Consider the following 19,105-nt stretch of genomic DNA (forward strand, 5'->3'; position numbering starts at 1 on the left):
GGGGACATCACATACGTATTATTTATTATTAATTTAAGATAATTAATTATTGGAATAACCAAGATTATTGAGATGCAATAGGAAAAAAACATATATTTTTTTGCAATTATTAAAATACAATTGCCATTTATGTATTTTTATGATGTGATATGATCTATCTTTCCCAAATGCTCAGACGTGATTTATCGAGAACTGATTTAGAATAAGGTAATAAGGAATAATGCGATTATTACCTTAACTTAACTTTACCTAGGTTGTTAAGGTGTTACGGTATATCTGTATATATGTAATTGTCGATATACGGATATCATATATCGACAATTGTCTGTTGTATTTCAGAAATGACTAAATGTGTGTAACATAAAATCATAATTTAGAAGGTCACATCCATATCAATCATGATTAGTTCATATTAATTATTTTATTGTCCACTTATCACACAAATCTATTGATTTTCAATCGTTCACTTGAAAATTAAGAAATAATTTAATGAATATAAAATTATTTATTGCAATAAAATTACTTTTGAATAGTCATCACTTATTTTCTTTATCTACTGCATCATTCAGAATACTATCACAAGAAGATCGAGCAAGAAACTTGCGTGTTGCTCTTATAAATCATTGAAAAATAAATCGATGTATGATAGACAACATCATACATGTTGTCTATCGTATAATAGAAATACACAGAAAATAATAGATAATATTCGTCCGTAAAAGAGTCAGTTACAAAGAAACCGTGGTTTAATGTGAGATATAAATATAATTACGATTGTAAACAATTTTTTAAACCTAACACTATCGTGTTTGAGAAATGCTCTCGAGAGAAAAACCGCAGGCATTATTTATGCGACCCGGAGGCCCCTATTAGCGCGCGGTGTGCGGTATCGCAGCCAATTTGAAATAAAACCACTTCGGTATAAAGCGTCGCATTACGGAACTTGGTGTGAACGGTGCCTTAGAAAACTTCAAGAAATATATCCAATTATTATTCACTGATTAACTGAACGTTTTTTTCAACCGACTTTAAAAGAAAGCAGGTGGTTCTCAATTCAACTGTCTTTTTTAATATGTGCACTCTACGTCAAACGATTTTGATGAATCTTTAGTTTTTAGCTGCTGCTTCTTAAGTAATTTTATATAAATTTGATAAAGATGCGACCTGCACAGTTTTTGAGTTATTATTAATTGACTTTTACTTGACTTGATTATTATACAGTAATATGTATACTATAATATCTCGACGGTTATCACAGATGGGGTTTTACAGGCACTGATAACTGTTTATGTGCTTATTAACACAACACTTGACATATCAATATTTCGCTATGTTTATTTGAGTCCGACGTAGCAACGGGCCAGCCTACCACCTACTCGAATTAATTTTTGTTTATTATCGATGTTACAATCAGTTAGTAATATAAATTGACACCCAAAGTTTCTTAATATCGGTCAGATTCGAACCACGACCTTTTAGGTGTACGTCGTAGATTTTCTCTAGATAACGATAGACCACCGAGGTCATCAACATAGCTAGCTATAACCTCTCTCATTCATCTCTTTACCATTCTTTTCCTGATGTAGCTGCCCCAAGTATTAAGGAACACGTTATAATAAATAGCATCATAGCTGCTAAAAATCTAATATTACAACATATAAACAATAAACTATATACCACAGAATAGATTCAAATAAAAGTTTTGAACAGCTCCAAGTAGTCAATATATCATACGAGCTGTCATATTGAGACTTTAGCTGTAATCTTTACAACTGAAATATGTATTTCATACGTGACTTTTGCCGATTATGACCTCTCTAATATATCTGAATTGTAATTATGATAAATTTAACATTGTTATTTATATTTTTTGTAAAAAAATATTTTTGTCATTCTCGGTTTAATAATGTTTTATGTAAACATGTCTTATTTTCGATTGTTTATGTTCACGTATATTATGCAATTAATATTATTTTAAGTTATTTTTATTTTATATTAATAATGAAAGTGAAGTTATATTTTTATATATTATTTTTCTGCTTACAATTAATTTTAAAGAATATTTACATACATACAATTTCATTCTATTGCGCTACAAAAATATGGGTTATATTTTATCAAATTAATTACAGTTTTTTGTAGATCATATTTTAATTTGATTTGAGTATTTCAAACTTGTTTATTTGTTAAATTGTTTACATCTTTTAAATATTACAATCTTTCATATACCTTGTGTGGGAATGGCAGTTATCACTTTTCATCAGGTGGGCCGACAGTTTGTCTGTCATTATGAATGTATAAAAATGGTAAAATTGCTATTAAAAGTTTTTATAAATAAAATCTATGCCCATCTGCTTTGGTAACTGCCACATAAAACGCAATAATAACGTTCGCCGCCACCTCCTAATGAGATTATCCACGCAAAGGGCACATGACATCTATTCATACTATATTTATAGTAATATATAATATAATTATAATGCTATCACACTTTATTCATATCGATATGGCGATAATTTAGACTTACTATAACCTTCCATCGAAAACACGTGGGAAATCTCGCAAATCTCGAAAGAATTGTACGTAATGGTGCGAAGTGAGGATTATAGGGTTAACGTTAGGTCGAGAGATGCCCATAAAGATGTCTGCATAATATTAATGTATCGATAGATTTTACCAACATTTGACAAACGTTTATAATTTATAATTGATTATAGATAATGATTTTTGAAGATATAATAATACTAAAGTATCTTCACGGCTGTAATCCCCGATTGAGTAGTCAGATATTAATACTGACAATTCGATTGTTCTGGAATAAAAATTTAATTTACCCTTTACAAAATTAGCTGATATAATACTATAAACCATTCAAATGAAAAGAGGAAAAAGAAGAATATACAAGTGAAAAGAACGTCCTACAATGACATTTATGGGCTTTCTAGAATATACCGTAGGCTAAATAATAGTGAAGTATTTATCAGTAATAATAGGTGTATAGGCAATAAATTAATCTTTTGGACAGTATTCTAAACCGTCGTTGAATCACGATGGTCGCCCTGACCCCGTGATACAATTACAATAAATAATAGACGACGTACCTATCTGTTAAATAGACATTTTATAGCGTCGTTTAGGGTCATGGCACGTTGACGAATTAGAACGCAGAGATTATTTTGTTAGTTGTTGGCACCAATGTTTGTTGCGGATATTTCAACGCCTTTTTGTGTAGGTCTAGGAATAAATACAATTTCATTTACATAGCAGCCAGAGGAATATCGTTATTTTATATATTTGGAATATAGTACTAGTGGTTATAACATTACTAAAATACTACCACCAGTGAAGAAACTTGGGTCAAGTTTTATGGATCCAAAAATTGTACAAATTATTGTACAAACGTTTGCCAAACTTGTACGCTTGTACAATGCGCCAGTGTCGCTAATCCCGTTTCGCGATTGTTCTGCGTGAGCACCGCATAAATTTCACTGTACTAAGAGCGTCTCTAATTAACCCTTAACAGACGTCGTGGGCACGGGTGGTCTGTAAATCACCCGGAACACTGAGAATTCCAAGTTGTTCTTAATTGAGGATGAGAATGTCTGCATAAAAACTGCTAGTTGATTATTTCGCAAGAACTTCATTGAAAACGTTATATACAAAACTGAAAAGTTTGTTTGTATTCATTCACTAATCTCGGAAACTATCAGCCGGAATTGAAATAATCTTTTGCATGACGGAATAATCCTTGAGGAAGTTACCAGAATATTAAATATCACGCTAAGACTCTTAGGAGCTGAGCAAAATATAGAAAAAATTGTGTGAACTGGTCGTTTGTGTGATGTGGCTTAAAGTACAGCTAACTGAATTAACTACTATATTTTACTAGATTTAATAACAAATATAAAATTTTATTCCAGGAAATGAAAGATTCTTAATGTTAAACATTTTACATCCGCGCAGACAAATTCACATGACATATAATTTTATTTGTATCTACCCACATAAACCGGGATAATTAAAAGTAATGTCAATTTGTTCGCATCCAAGTATGTTTGTTCAAAAGGATGGTTTGTTTTGAGGAGGCAAATTTGTGGTATGAGACGTCCGTTCGATACTTTATTGTTGTAATAAAATTTCTCAAAATCATTTGGCACTTGTTATGGGTCTGATTTATGGGATGCGCACGCCAAACTTGGCGCCTCGTTATACGCCGCATTTAAAAAAATAACCCTTTATTATTATTTTTTGCGTATATTGTGAGAATTTTGTTGTAAATTATGCATCTAATTGCAGTCTTCAAGTTTGTAACGTTTGCTTTTATTATTTCAATTTGTCTTATAACATTATTAGTGTAGGTGCTGCTGTATATTCAGTGGGACAAGTTATCAAAATAATGGTTATTTTTCTGACGAATTACCTGATATATGTATATATGCCTACATATATATTAAAACTTCTTGATGATAATCACAGAATTTATAATTGCGTCTATATCACTAAATCATGATTTAGCCCCTTTTAGATTTTACAAATAAGCAGATAAGCAAGAGGTTTATCAGCTTGTTTGTAAAAAATCTACTTACAAGAGTAAATAGGATAAAAACACCATTGTATTTATAAATAAGTATAAACATATCACGTACTGTCTTATGAAGCGGCAGAAATAGTATATGATATAAAAGATTAAGGCAAAGTTAAAAAAAAAATTTGTAAAGTGTACGTCTACTTCATTGTACAAACAATATTTAATATGTAAATTTTCGACAATTGATTGATTGTTCCAGAGACACAGAGAGGGTTAAACGGGGAAACGTTACAGTTAATACTGTTACAGTTTTTGGCAAATCACTTTCGTTACAATTGCTCACGAGAAACGGTTCTTTTAACATGGAGTAATAATGTTCTCTCTTTACGTTGCTGATAAACTTTTTTATTGTTATGTAAACTTTTTTATTTTATAGCTTCACATTATATTGGTTTTTATGTGAATGTCTCAATATAACATGTATTAAGTGGACATAATCAATATGATATTAAATTTAATTTTCATTATAAAGATACGAATGCTACGATATTGTGAATTGGTGAATTAATTGTGCCATTGTTATTGAGCATTTCTTCTTCACTACTTGTGTTGTTCAAACAATCATAATAATAATAAATAAATAAATAAACATGGACAATTAACACAGCGCTATATAGTCCCACGATAAGCAGACCTTGTGTTATGGGTACTCGGCAACTGATATAAATACTTAGATGTATATTTTTTTGTAAATAAATACATTTTTATACTACGTTCAAAAATATATTAGAAATCGATTTTTTATGTCATTCAGTGTATTTTACTGTCACTATAATAGTCACAATCAGCTGTCTAGTTTTCGATTTTATAATTTAATTTACATGATGATGATGTCGGAACAGTAATAGAAAAATATAACCTCACTTCAGTTACAATGTCAGTATATTTTTATAGTATCATTCTATTTTCATTTCATATGTTTATTCATAGTCTTATGGTATGGCATGATAGCTTTATAATTTTGTTTTGTTTTTCATTTAATTTACACTCCCAGCAATTATTCTGCACCACCTATGGTGACTTACCAGTCAAAAAAAGAAAATGCCGCATGGTATTAGGTTCGCCAAATGTACTGTACTACCTTTTGCGTTGTATGCATGGAAGTTAAATAAATAAATAAATAATTCATACTCAAGCGTTTTTTTTTTATTTCAATAATAAAGAGAGGTTTTTATACAATTCTATTCGTATCTCAGTGGCATCCATTATTGGTAGGTAACTTTCGAACTTAACCTATTACCAATGTTTTCCTAAGAGGCCGACAGTCGCCTGAGCGTCTGTAATTTCCGCAAATCATTCTGACTAATTAAATATCTCATTGCCCTCTCTGTATAGGGTATTTTTTGTTGATACTAAACACAACTTATGGTTTGGTACAATGGGTTTGGACTTAGTCAAAATGATTTACCGGTTGACCTACATTTCATTGGGATATTATTATTGTAGCCTACGTTTTCTAAATTTACCTATTGAATAACAAAGTGGATGTAACAAGTAAGCATGCTTTATTACACAAAAAACTTATGACCGTGATAAAATTTCTTTGAGGACTAATAGGGGAATGTCGATTAAAAATTGATAGATAATTATCGAATGCATATGAGAAAAGGTACTGTCGAATTTAATTGTTGAAGGCCTCGTTGGTCTAGCGGGATTTTTGACAATTTTTTTTGTAAATATATATGTACATATTATTCATAGATACGTAGGTTGATATATACAAACATATTCACAAATTATATTTCTATAGTGCGACAAATCGAACTCGCGATCATCGGAGGTAAACCTGATCACTGAGGCTGTGCAAAATAGTAGTAGATAGAATATATATAGATAAAACAATCTCTATCTACGTAGATTCATTTCTCACAAGCCTTATTATAAATTTGAAACAATAGGAATTTGTAAAGGACAAATTTAAACAAATACGTTCAAAAATAACATGACAATCTGTCTAATGACAGATCAAGAAAGCATCTATTATTAATTGTCCAAAAACAAGTTATTTATGGTTAGATGTTAGTTGTCTCCAATAGACTAAAATAGACTACCAGCCCACCCATATAGCAGAGTTACAATGTTGTTTAGTTATAAAATTAAGTGGCTTCTTGCGTAATTTTTATGGATTTAAAAAGCTACTGTTATCTAATAGTTATTATAAATATTACAGTAATTTAGTAAAACTTAAAGCAAATGACTCTCAACGCTTTTTATTTTATTATAAATCTACAATAATCTTATGTGCAAATTGATAAACAAAATTGTTTTTAGCGTGTCGCCAACAGTGTCGTAACCACAGAAACAATTATTTAATTATTAGGTATTTTGTATGTATGTTAGAGTATAAGACATGTAATAATATATTATCTGGGCCATAAAGTTTCTTGAAATAAGTAAAGAAGTTGATATTCAGTAGTACTAAGATGTCATGCCTGGACCCTATTTTCCCCCGTACTACTTATCACGCTTTAACCGAAATACAACTTACAAAGTAATCGGTTTGGCTGATGAAAAAGGTGAAACAGAGATACCCACGTAGCCAATTTTATACAAAATCTATTTTGGTAGTAGTACTTTTTTTTATTTTACACATATTTTATAATGGTGATTATTAAAATTTAATTTTATGACTTCGGGCAGGTTATTTTATTTGTGGATATAATTCCAACTAATTTATTATCTAATTAATTAATAACAATCGAGTAGTCTGAACGAGCTACGGTGGTTTAAAATTCCGACGTGTATTGTTAACTGGTTCTGACATAATAACGATCGTCTTAACAAACATACTCGTATGCGATAAATTTTACTCATATCTAATTAAACGTGACAAAATTTTATGGGTATTTTCTGTACACTGTATAATCCTTATACAATTAAACATAGAGTTTAAAATTGAAATGCAATGAAGTTTATTTTTATGAAAGATTGTTAATAATCCTCTTAATAAGACAAGGCGAATCGAAAAACAAATTGATTTCCTCTCCGTATTAATATACTTTCATTTCTAATATTGTCGAGAAAGTCTCATACTCTTTGGGACATGTAAAATATTGTTAGCTTTTATTAAAATTATCAGCCTATATATATTAATTCTGACTCAAATTAATGGTCAAAATTTATATTTAATAGTAATGCATTCAAAATGTCTTATATTTGCTTTAAGCTATTAAGAATTCCCATATTATATTTCATATTCCTAAAACACATACACCATGTATAATTATAGTGACCGTTTTATAATATACCTAGTAGTTATTATTTTATTAATATTTACAGCTTAGATATAACAAACTCAAAAGGAATACTATACAAGTTTGTTAAAAATATAAAATATTGTTATTTCGAATATCATATCTTAGCTTATTATGTAATAAAACACTTAAATAATGTGAAAACTCTTATAAATGTACTTTAGAGACATGTAACAGTTTGTCTTTTTATTTCCAGCATTTTTTTTAAATATGTAATAAAATAAAAACTCTTTATAATTAAAACTAGATGATGCTAGATGATGATAGACGTTGGTTTGATATATAAATTAACATCGATATGAAAAAATAGGGGTTGATGGTAGAGGGGTAAAAATTTAGGGTTGTATGTATTTTTTAATTCCGAATCTATCTATCTACCTACCGATATGCACACAAAATCGGTGAAGCTGTTTAGGAGGAGTTTGATAACAAACACAGCGACACGAGTATTTTATATAGGTATTAGAGATTTACTTGTAGATACTATTTTTTAGTAATAAGAATACATAGTCCTTTGACTCATCATAGTAAATGCATATACCATAATGTAATCCAGAGCGTACGACCTAGTTACTCTAGTTACGTCGAAGACTAAAGACTTACTATACTCTTCTATCTTAAAGGTGTTAAAATTAGAGTTTCATTTACCTACTAATATAAATTCCATTAATGTGACACTTAACATGTTATTTTGTGTAATAAATTGTTTATACCAGTAGTTAACATGACGTATCGGAAAATCAAACTAAATTCCACTCAGTTAATGCAGTCCTTAAATAAATGTTACACTTCGTATAATTTGTAGTTTGTCTAGTCTTAGCGTAAGGTTGTATGCATATTTTATAAGAATTAGCTACTAAACTCGGCACTAGATTTAATTGCAATCCTGTAAGAGATAATAATTATTAATTCATTATTATTCTGGATATTTTTAGGTCCTCTGTTCCGCTTGGCTATGCCAATTAAATTAAAAGTCATAATTATTTAGACTGGACTGGAATGGCAACTGATCTGATGGTAAACTGTTATCTACATACATGAATAACACCACGAATATTACATTATCTTGTGATGCCCATGGTAACACTCATGCGTTGCTATTGCATAGAACTATGGTATCATACAAGGTATAAAATACATAAGCTTTAGATTTAGGTTAGATTCTTTTTGGAAGTTGTTTAAAATCTGATTATTTGCTCGATGGTAACTAACCACTAGTTAGTATACCGCTTCACTGCTGATGGTCGCCGAAACGATTCCTCGTACTAATTTGCATTCATGACCTACACAAGGTCTGAGTATTTCCTATGTATATTATGGATGTATTTACAAAAAAAATGTATCTAACTATTTTTATTAGTTGTCTAGTAAACCATAATGCAAATCTGCTTAGCTTGGGACTAGATGGCGTTTTCTTAATTTTATTTATTGTTATCCAATACCCAATAATCGTTAAACATAATTCGTATATATATACAAAGAAGTACAGTTAGTCCAATTAGTACAGTGAGCAGCACACCGCTGTTGTTTCTAAAAATATATAAAAACACTCTGTTACCATTTGTCACGGCGCGCCCTGTGTTTATCAGTATACTGCTCTGTTCACTACAGGATGCAGTCAAAATTATGAATATTATAACTTATTTTTTAGGTGTTGTTTTACGGAACTCCATTTTATTACTTAATGGATGTTTAAATCCGCTACCATTAGTATGTGGGTGATCACCAATGTTCAGTTGCGGAATTCAGATCACCGCTACTGGAAGTGTTATGATCTTTTCTATTAGTGATCACATTCCGTTATTGAATCTATACCCATATTGCAACACGTATTTCGCCTCAAAACGAGACATCATCAGGCAAGGATCGCACATAGATTGGAAACCTGGTGTCTATAACTATTATTTCTTTCTAATCTATATTAGAAAGAAATAATAGTTATAGACGACGAGCGTATTGTCGTGATCCATACTAATTTTATAAATGCAAAAATATGTCGGACTTTTAGTATATTTGTTACCTATTCACGATAAAACAGCTGAGCGAATCTTAAACAATTGGACGTATCGTATAATTGTTAAAGATTCGTATCGCGGAATATAGATTATGCCGCGAAAACAAATATAGGTTATCTTTTATCTCAAAGAGAAGACGAAGTCGTAGTGAGTCACTTTGTAGGGATGGGATATTGATTTAGATAATTTGATACAAAAGGCCTAGATGGGTTAGTCTGGCTGAAATTAATTATCTGTGGGGCCGACTCATTTCACCGAAAGGCGCGACTCAATAGTATTATTGTAAAGAATTACAAGTGGATTTTAATAGATATTTGGAGGTGTGGTGGTAAAGGTGGCATATGACAGGGCCCATGGAACAGTGCTAATTAGTAACGTCCGATCATAGTTTATAATATTTGTAAATTAAAATTCTCGCTAGATTATTTGGCGCATTGGAATAATTCGCCCAGGAATAAAAAATACCTAGTTAACAAGTATGCAAGGGAGGACCGAGTGGATATCAACCTGACATTGCATGGCAATGCAGCCATAATCTATACCACTAAGTCACCATTACTACCAGGCTCTCCCCCTCTCCCCATCGCCAACATACCAAGTTTTAATTGTTATGTCATGAAAAATTATATAGAACCATTTTCTTTCCTCCTGTATCAAAAAGTCCATAGAAATAAACACGGTTAACATTCCTATAAACAAGATTGTTGCGGCTCACGCGCGGTGATGGATGGTGATGCGCGCGCGCAGTCGCGGCTATTAGTGACGCTTTATGGGAAAAAATACTCGTTATGGTGAAAAAAGTAACGCGTAATACACTCCACGTGTTTATTATGATGTTAACGATAAGATCTATTTATAATGAAACAATGAGTTTTACTTCTTATTGGATTAGCAAAATATCAAAAACAAAACATACACAAAGTCCATTGTTGTGCACAATAAAAATGTATCAAAAACTAGGTAGAGGTATATATTTTGCCTTATTAAAATAACAAATATCTTATTTTAGTACATGATAATGAAATGATGTTAAAGCTTGTACTAACGTTCTCTCTTGGGGTGAATGTAGTGATAACTATTGGAATGAGAATGAAGATAGGTAGGTAAGTAGAATTTCACTAAAAGACAATTTCACTAGGAATTAACGATATACGAATACCATGAAAATATCATGGTATTCTCCCTAAAATATATGTTGATTATGTATATAAGCGACGGTTACCACTTGCCATCATGGGCTGTTAGATTGTGTCCCATTCCAATTACAAAAAAAAACATATGTCATGGTATATAGCTAGTAACAGGGTCAAGGGTCCCCATTACTAATAGTCTTCTGCCCTTTGTTGGTAATAGGTACTACTGATATTGTACATATCAGTAGTACCTATTACCAACATAGTAACAGATTTCATGGAATTTGCATGAAGGGTATATTCAGGTTTCTTAAGGGTCGACAACGCGCACGTGAGATCCTTGGTGTTTCAATCGTCCATAGCTTACGGTAACTGTTTACCATTAGATAGGCCGTATACTTGAATGCCACGATCGTAGTATAAAAAAAACTATATTTCTATCTCATTTGAACATACTGCATATCGAAAACAAGAAGCTGAATGTAAAATAATTTATAAATGTGGGAACATAAAGAAAACCCAAGCAATCATATATCAACAACAAATCCAGCTAATGTACCGCGGAAACACTCAACCACTAGCCCATAATGATAATTTGCTATGCTTTGGATTCCGTGAATAATAGGGCGATCCGTTTCTATATTATAAATTGGTTGCACTAAATTTACCGCCAGCCTGACACTTTGGGAGTTTTGTCATCAGTCGAATAATGTATTTGAAATTTGATAGCACGATTGTGGTCGTTTTAAATAGTTAGTATATTATTATGATTATTACAATTTCAAAAGGTTTGTTTTTGTATCATATGTAGATACAAAAAAATATCTCAACATTCCACGGATTCACCATGTGGTGTGGGTGCAGGGTCAATCTTGTGGCAGAAAGACAAACTCCGAGCAGTTCCCGGGATTTATGACCCGGGTGTAGGTTTAAGGAAGTACGTCAACATTCACCTTCACCGCTGGTGTATCTCTTTCTGTCCCACCAAATCTGAAAGGAGCCTGCTAGTGCTGCTTTAGATACACGTTCAAGTACATAACTTACAGCAGTTCTAGGTAGTCCAAGATATTTTAGACGACTGTGGAGAGATTTCGCTGGTATACCTCTAGCTGCTCTTCGACTACATATATAAGGTTTCAATATCGTATCCATTCTAAGATACCATTGCAGGAAAGTGATTCCACAATGTGGTTGTGTCTAGCAAAAAGTTTCTGGAAAAAGGCTCGGTGGAGGATTGCTATTCATCCAGACTAGATTTCATATCTAATATCATTACGACTACTTGGGAATAGTGTTACGCTACCAAGATACTAGTGAAGGATAAGAATAGTTGGAGTCTGGTATATTAATCCGTGGGTGAAACATATAATGGCATAATAGGTATGAAAAATTCTAGTGAACAATTATTTTAAGACGCACACAATTAAAGCCCAGCTTTCATATGAGTTTTACTATACTGTTGGCGTACAAAGTAATTAAAAAATGTTTTGTACTGTTTAAAGTTGCGTATATGCGTATACTGTGCTCTTACTCTGATTTTGATGCATGCAGTTAAAGTTTTGTCCTTATAGAACTTTGTTATGTATATACATTATTATATATATATATACATATCCTTTAGTAACTTTCTATTTTCCGTGCACTAACTTATGTATAGGCACCATTAGCCAACAGACAGATTCGTGACATCACTACTTCAGTATCATCGCAATATTACGGTAATACTATTGGTACTATTAACGCTGTAGTATCGTTTTCTACAACACTGGGGTCATAGGTCGAGATAGGGTAAAATCAAACATAATTTCAGTTGCTTTGCAACACGATAGATTTAATGTAAACAGTGCAGATAGTTTGGCTTTATTTGCAAAGTGTTTTATACATTGCTTCGTAATCTTATGTTTGTATAGGTTGGCTAAGTAAAGAGTATCTGGGATGGTTGAGTTTTAGTTGATAAATTATGGTGCTCCAGGTAGAGTTAATGGAATATTCTGAAATAATACTTAATTATAGAATTGTAATGATGGATGATTTCTTAATTACCTAATTCCAATAACATATGTAGTACAAATGAAGCATTTTACTAGGGTAAACGATGCTAATCTAATCAGATAAAAAATATAAAAATTCACATAAAAGAAATAATGAATATCAAAGTATTATTAACACTATTTAATATATAAATTAATATAATAATCTAGAATAATGTGCTATAAACTAATAACGTATTTTATATTGCAAATTAACTTAACATTGTAATAAAACAACAGTTTCCCATGGTCAAATGACATACAATAAAAATGTCAATCATTGGATAGACAGGGCAATAAGTCCATCAGTGAGGCTGGGTACAGGTCACGTCGACTAGTAGCAATATATCTTGGTCAATATCAACTGCACAGCTTCCCTAAACTGGGACCTTTGACATTCACAAAATTAACATTTCAACCATTTGACATTTTGCTTATTAACGCTTGGCTCCGTTCTGACTTGTGTCAAATTTTGAGTGCTCTTCAATTCGGCCGAGTTTAAAATATAGAAACGTGTTTTGTTGACTTAAAAATTGTTCACCTACTTTTCTCATTTGCTGGCTGCCTCTTCACTAGTATTTCAATTACGTGTTGACAGATGTTTTTAACTTTTGAACTTCACATCTTTGTTTCTAATTTGGTTTCATATAATTAGATATACATTTTTTATTTTTTGTCACTATTTTTCGACTGAAAATTATAACACAGTAACGATCAACACCGGCTTCGAATATATACCGTACCATACATTTTTCATAGACTTTACTATAGCGTACACAGTATATATGGAGGATGTCGTATAAATGACCTTGCGGACGAGAGCCTGAAGAAATGGTACTGAAAACCGTAATCAAAATCTATAAAGCGGTGATAGTCGCGTCTGCAGTAGACATGATAATTGGTAGTAATATATTCTGGGAATTACTCGGATCACGAAAAATAAGTTTAGGAATGAAAAAACCGATTCTCTGGGAGACGCGACTGGGTTGGTTGGTTTCAGGACCCCTTTATAATGGACAGGAGTCTTCTCTTAGATGCAACCTCACAACATTCGATACAAGTACTCATAGCAATATTGAAAATAATGATGTTCAGAGTCTATTATCAAAATTTTGGCAGTTGGAGGATGTAGGTTCTAAGTCCTCTTATTCAGAAGAAGAGCAAAGATGTGAAGAACACTTTGTAAAAAATACAATCCGTCTTCCAAATGGACGATTCTGTGTTAGAATTCCCTTAAAACAGTCTCATAAGGTATTAGGTAACTCATTTCAGCGAGCAAAACGGTGCTTGCATTCATTAGAGTACAGGTTTAAAACCCAGCCAGCCTTTCGAGATAGCTATGTTGCATTCTTGTCAGAATATCATTCACTCGGACACATGACCGAGTGCAAATTAAATATTGATTCTACATCTTATTTTATTCCTCATCATGGGGTGTTGAACGCAAACAGCACCACTACTAGTCTTAGAGTGGTCTTTAATGCAAGTAGCCCTACTTCCTCAGGGGTGTCCTTTAATCAGATTCAAATGGTAGGACCAACAGTCCAAGACGACCTGCTCTCTATTTTACTTCGGTTTAGATTTTATAAATATGTGTTAGCTGCTGATGTAGAAAAAATGTATCGGCAGGTGATTGTTCACCCTGATGACAGGCATCTTCAACAAATCCTATGGCGTAAACCAGAGGAATCTGAAGTAAAAGCCTATCAACTCAACACTGTCACTTATGGTTGCTCAAGTGCCAGTTATCTAGCTACTAGATGTTTAAAACAAATTGGCCTTGACTGCAACGATAAAAAAGTGTCTGAAATTATTATTCATGACTTCTATGTTGATGACTTATTAACGGGATCTGATTCCAACCAGGAGGCCTTAAATATAAAGAAAGCTATCACGGCAGAGCTGGCATCCGCGGGAATGGTGCTGCGTAAGTGGAAATCCAATGGGTCTCAGCTTGTTATTCCGGACCAGTCTAACTCGTCTCTTAATTTGAATATGGGATTTGAACCCAGCAAGACATTGGGTCTGGGATGGTCGCCTGATACTGATAACTTGTACTTCAAAATTAATTTGGAATTACCTAAAGTTTCGACCAAGCGGGAATTACTATCAGTAATCGCCCAGGTATTCGATCCCATGGGTCTGATTTCCCCTTGTATCATATCTCTAAAAATTTGGATGCAGCATCTGTGGTTGCATAAATTGTCATGGGATGAACTGGTTCCGTTTGATATTTCTCACAGCTGGCATAAATTTATACGGGATCTCCCCTTATTAAATAATATCTATATCCCACGCCTGGTTGTTTGTGATTCATATTCACTTATTGAGATTCATTGTTTTTCCGACGCATCCCAATGTGCCTATGGTGCTTGTCTTTATATAAAAAGTGTTAACAAACAGGGTGATGTTTTGGTGAAGTTGCTCTTAGCCAAGAGCAAGGTCGCTCCAATAAAGCCAACTACGATCCCCAGACTTGAGCTCTGTGCCGCTCTAGTCGGAGTGCGTCTCTATGAAAAGGTAATGTCATCCCTCAGAGTAAATGTTAAACGTACCATTTTTTGGACTGACTCTACAATTGTACTGGGGTGGCTTAAAATGTTACCGAATAAACTACAACCGTTTGTCCGCAATCGAGTTGTAGAAATTTTGGAAAAAACCGAGCACAGTGTCTGGCGACATGTACCCACTGACAAAAATCCTGCTGATCATATCTCTCGCGGTGTCAAGGCTAGTGAGTTGCAGGAGCTCGACCTGTGGTGGTCTGGGCCCCCTTTTTTAAAGCAGGAGGAGTCTCAGTGGCCTCTAAATCCACTTAATTGTTCGCAACTTCCCGAAGTTCGACCTGAAATTTCGCTACATATCACCAAGTTTGACAATTACAAGTTAATCGATTTTAGTCGTTTTTCAAATGTATTGCGCCTGAAACGCGCTGTAGCATATGCACTTAGATTTATTAACGGCTGCAGAAAATTAAAGCCAAAAACTACTCATCTTAATCCATCAGAATTAGAAATTGCATTAAATCTAATAATTAAAATTGCTCAAATAGAATCTATTCCAGAATATATAACTCTCTTGCAAACACAAACCTTACCTTTAAAGAGCCAATTAAACAAATTTAACATATTCATGGATAATGATAAAATAATGCGCGTAGGGGGCCGGTTGACAAATGCGTCAATGTTCTCATATAATAAAAAACATCCTGCTATATTACAGTCCACTCATCCCTTTACAAGGATGTTGTTTAGAGCAGAACATATTAAGCTCATGCACGCCGGTCCACAGCTATTGTTAGCGTCTATTAGGGAGGCTTATTGGCCAATAAAAGGTCGTAGTTTGGCTAAATCTACATATTATCAATGTATAAGGTGTACACGTATGAAAGGGAAAACCGTATCCCCCCTTATGGGAAACTTACCTGAATCACGTATAACTCCAGGTCGTCCATTCGAATGTGTAGGCATAGATTATGCAGGGCCTATCTCATCTGCAAGCCGTCAAGGCCGTGGATGTAAAATTGTCAAGGTATATATCGCAATTTTTGTTTGCTCTAAAACGAAGGCTATTCATATTGAACTAGTAGGTGATTTAACCAGCAATAGTTTCTTATGTGCATTACGTCGATTTATTTCACGTAGAGGAAAACCTACGGACATTTTCTCTGATAATGGCACTTCATTTGTTGGTGCTTACAATGAAATAAATAAATTTTTAAAGAATGACTGCAGTTCATTGGCTGATGGTTTGGCTAATGAGGGTATCTCTTTTCATTTATGTCCCCCTTATTCTCCTCATTTTGGGGGTCTTTGGGAAGCCGGTGTTAAAGCAATTAAGCATCATTTATATAGAGTATTGGGCAATTGTAATTTAACATTCGAGGAATTGATCACAGTCCTTACTCAAATTGAAGCAATTCTGAATTCAAGACCGCTTACGCCTCTCTCAGATGATCCAAATGATTTGTCTCCGCTTACGCCAGCCCACTTTCTGATAGGAACACCGCTAACTGCACTTCCAGTTGCTGATCATAAAGGCCGCCCTTTAACACATCTAAATCGATTTCAAAGACTAGAACAACTACGCCAACATTTTTGGGCCAGATGGTCTAAGGAATATGTCAGTGAACTACAGCAAAGGAGCAAATGGTACTCTAAGGAACCAGATTTACAGCTGAATAGTTTGGTGGTTGTGAAGGAGGACAATTTGCCTCCCTTAAGATGGAAAATGGGCCGCATTGTTGCAGTTTATCCCGGGACCGATGGCATTAATCGCGTTGCAGATGTGAAGACTTCTAATGGCGTAGTCAGAAGATCATTCAGCAAGATTTGCCCTCTGATCGACACTTCTTGTTGAAAGGCAAGCTTTCAACGTCCGGGGGCATGTTCCATTTTATACGCTGTCAACACTATTCTCCAACCTCTATGTTTTAATTTTTTTTGTCTATGCTTTTTTCCCTCTATAAAAACTGTATTGTCATGGCCGTCTAAAAAATATACACGAATACATTAAGAAGACTTTATTTTCATTACCAAAACTTACCTGACGAGAGAGCTAAATCCACAACAGTAAAAGAAATAAACGGTGAACCAGATAGGCAAAAATAGCTAGTTTATTTTATACTTACTAGTTATATATCATGATAGTGATTAAACTGATTATTGCATTTACATAAATTTTTTAGAGTAATCATTAGTATTGAAGATTGTTTAATTGTATTTAATATACATTGTCAACTATCGATGTCATTATAAACTTAATATTGGATTTAATAAATAAGAAATATTGTAAATATATTGTGGATAGGGTATGAAGGCATTAACTTAACTACCAAAGTTACGAGTATCAAACTTTGTACATTTAAAGTTGAATGTATGCTTCTGAAAGTAATTTTTAGTTCTTTCAATAAACATTAAATAATATAAATTTGATTTTTCATCGTTAATTATTAGGCAAATTAGCACTATAAGATCATTTGATTTACCTAAAAATAGGACTATACTTTAAATAGTATTACAATAATATGCTTTAAGTAAATATATCAATACATTTGCTTAAGGGTTTCAGCAGTAATATCTGAACACTACGAACATGTAACAATAACATGTATAAAATATTTAGGTATAGTGGTTATTAAATGTTTTTTTTACACATATATAAATTTAGGTATCTAAAGCAACCATTCAGCATATTAATCAACAATATCATAATGACAAAGTATTAAATTGTTTACTCGCGGGCATACTGCCCGTGAGTATAGAGAAGTACTTCTGTACATACTAAATAATTGTTGTAGCAGCAATGAGATAGCATTAATGCAATTAATTGCAATATATTATGACGGATAGTGACAATTGTTGGTCGTTGACGCAAATAGTTGCGCGTAGGCGGCATGCGCACGCGCAACCCATGGTTACACCCGTCATTATAATTATTGTAAAAAAATGCTTTTTATAGAATCCGCTATTTCTGTGTTACTATTACGAGTATTTTTGATATATGTTTACGGAGAAGCTTGTGTTATATAATTGGATTTACGTCTGTATGTTGTGTTATCTGTGTATATAATAAGATGAAACTATTTAAAAACACTTTTATATTTATATGCATTCATACCGGTAATACTAAATGTGGTAGTCTGACGATGGAGTTAAGAAAACAATACTATCATGGACATTTCGCTTAGTGTATTTAAATTTAACGTTTGGGACGAGCGTATCTCCGTCTCTAGGATTGAAATAATTTGGTTAGTTATTGGCGCTACGATCGACCGCGAATTAATCGAAAATAAAAATTTACCCATATTTTGATAGATAATAATTTACCTATATATAATATCATAACCTATCAGAGTTGTAATAGTAGCTGGACCACGTTCATATTCATAAATAAATGCTTATTAATTGACTGAAAAAAATTTAACCTCCATGAATAAAACTTCTGCAAACTGGAAAATTTCGTGTCTTAAAAGATGTTAGGATGTAACAGACAAATAAAGAAGTAAATCTATTCTCACATTCCAATAATAATAAAATAAAAGTACAAGCATATATTATGTATTTAGATATACAGTACACTCACT

The 19,105-nt window shown here is 32.8% G+C and overlaps 2 protein-coding genes across 2 annotated transcripts in view; one reads left to right on the forward strand and one right to left on the reverse strand.

The window, feature by feature from the left end:
* LOC131842176 (transcription factor SOX-5) overlaps positions 1-19,105 on the reverse strand; it is a 215,164-nt gene that overhangs the window by 168,266 nt on the left and 27,793 nt on the right. The window lies entirely within an intron of this gene.
* LOC131842217 (uncharacterized) lies at positions 13,912-17,379 on the forward strand. Its single transcript, XM_059190751.1, has one exon. It carries the CDS (start codon positions 13,912-13,914, stop codon positions 17,377-17,379), a length of 3,468 nt encoding a protein of 1,155 aa, XP_059046734.1.

The sequence above is a fragment of the Achroia grisella genome, unplaced genomic scaffold (assembly GCF_030625045.1).
Source record: "Achroia grisella isolate CSIRO2021 unplaced genomic scaffold, CSIRO_AGI_Agris_v1 utg215, whole genome shotgun sequence".
In the NCBI taxonomy this organism is placed as follows: Eukaryota; Metazoa; Arthropoda; class Insecta; order Lepidoptera; family Pyralidae; genus Achroia; species Achroia grisella.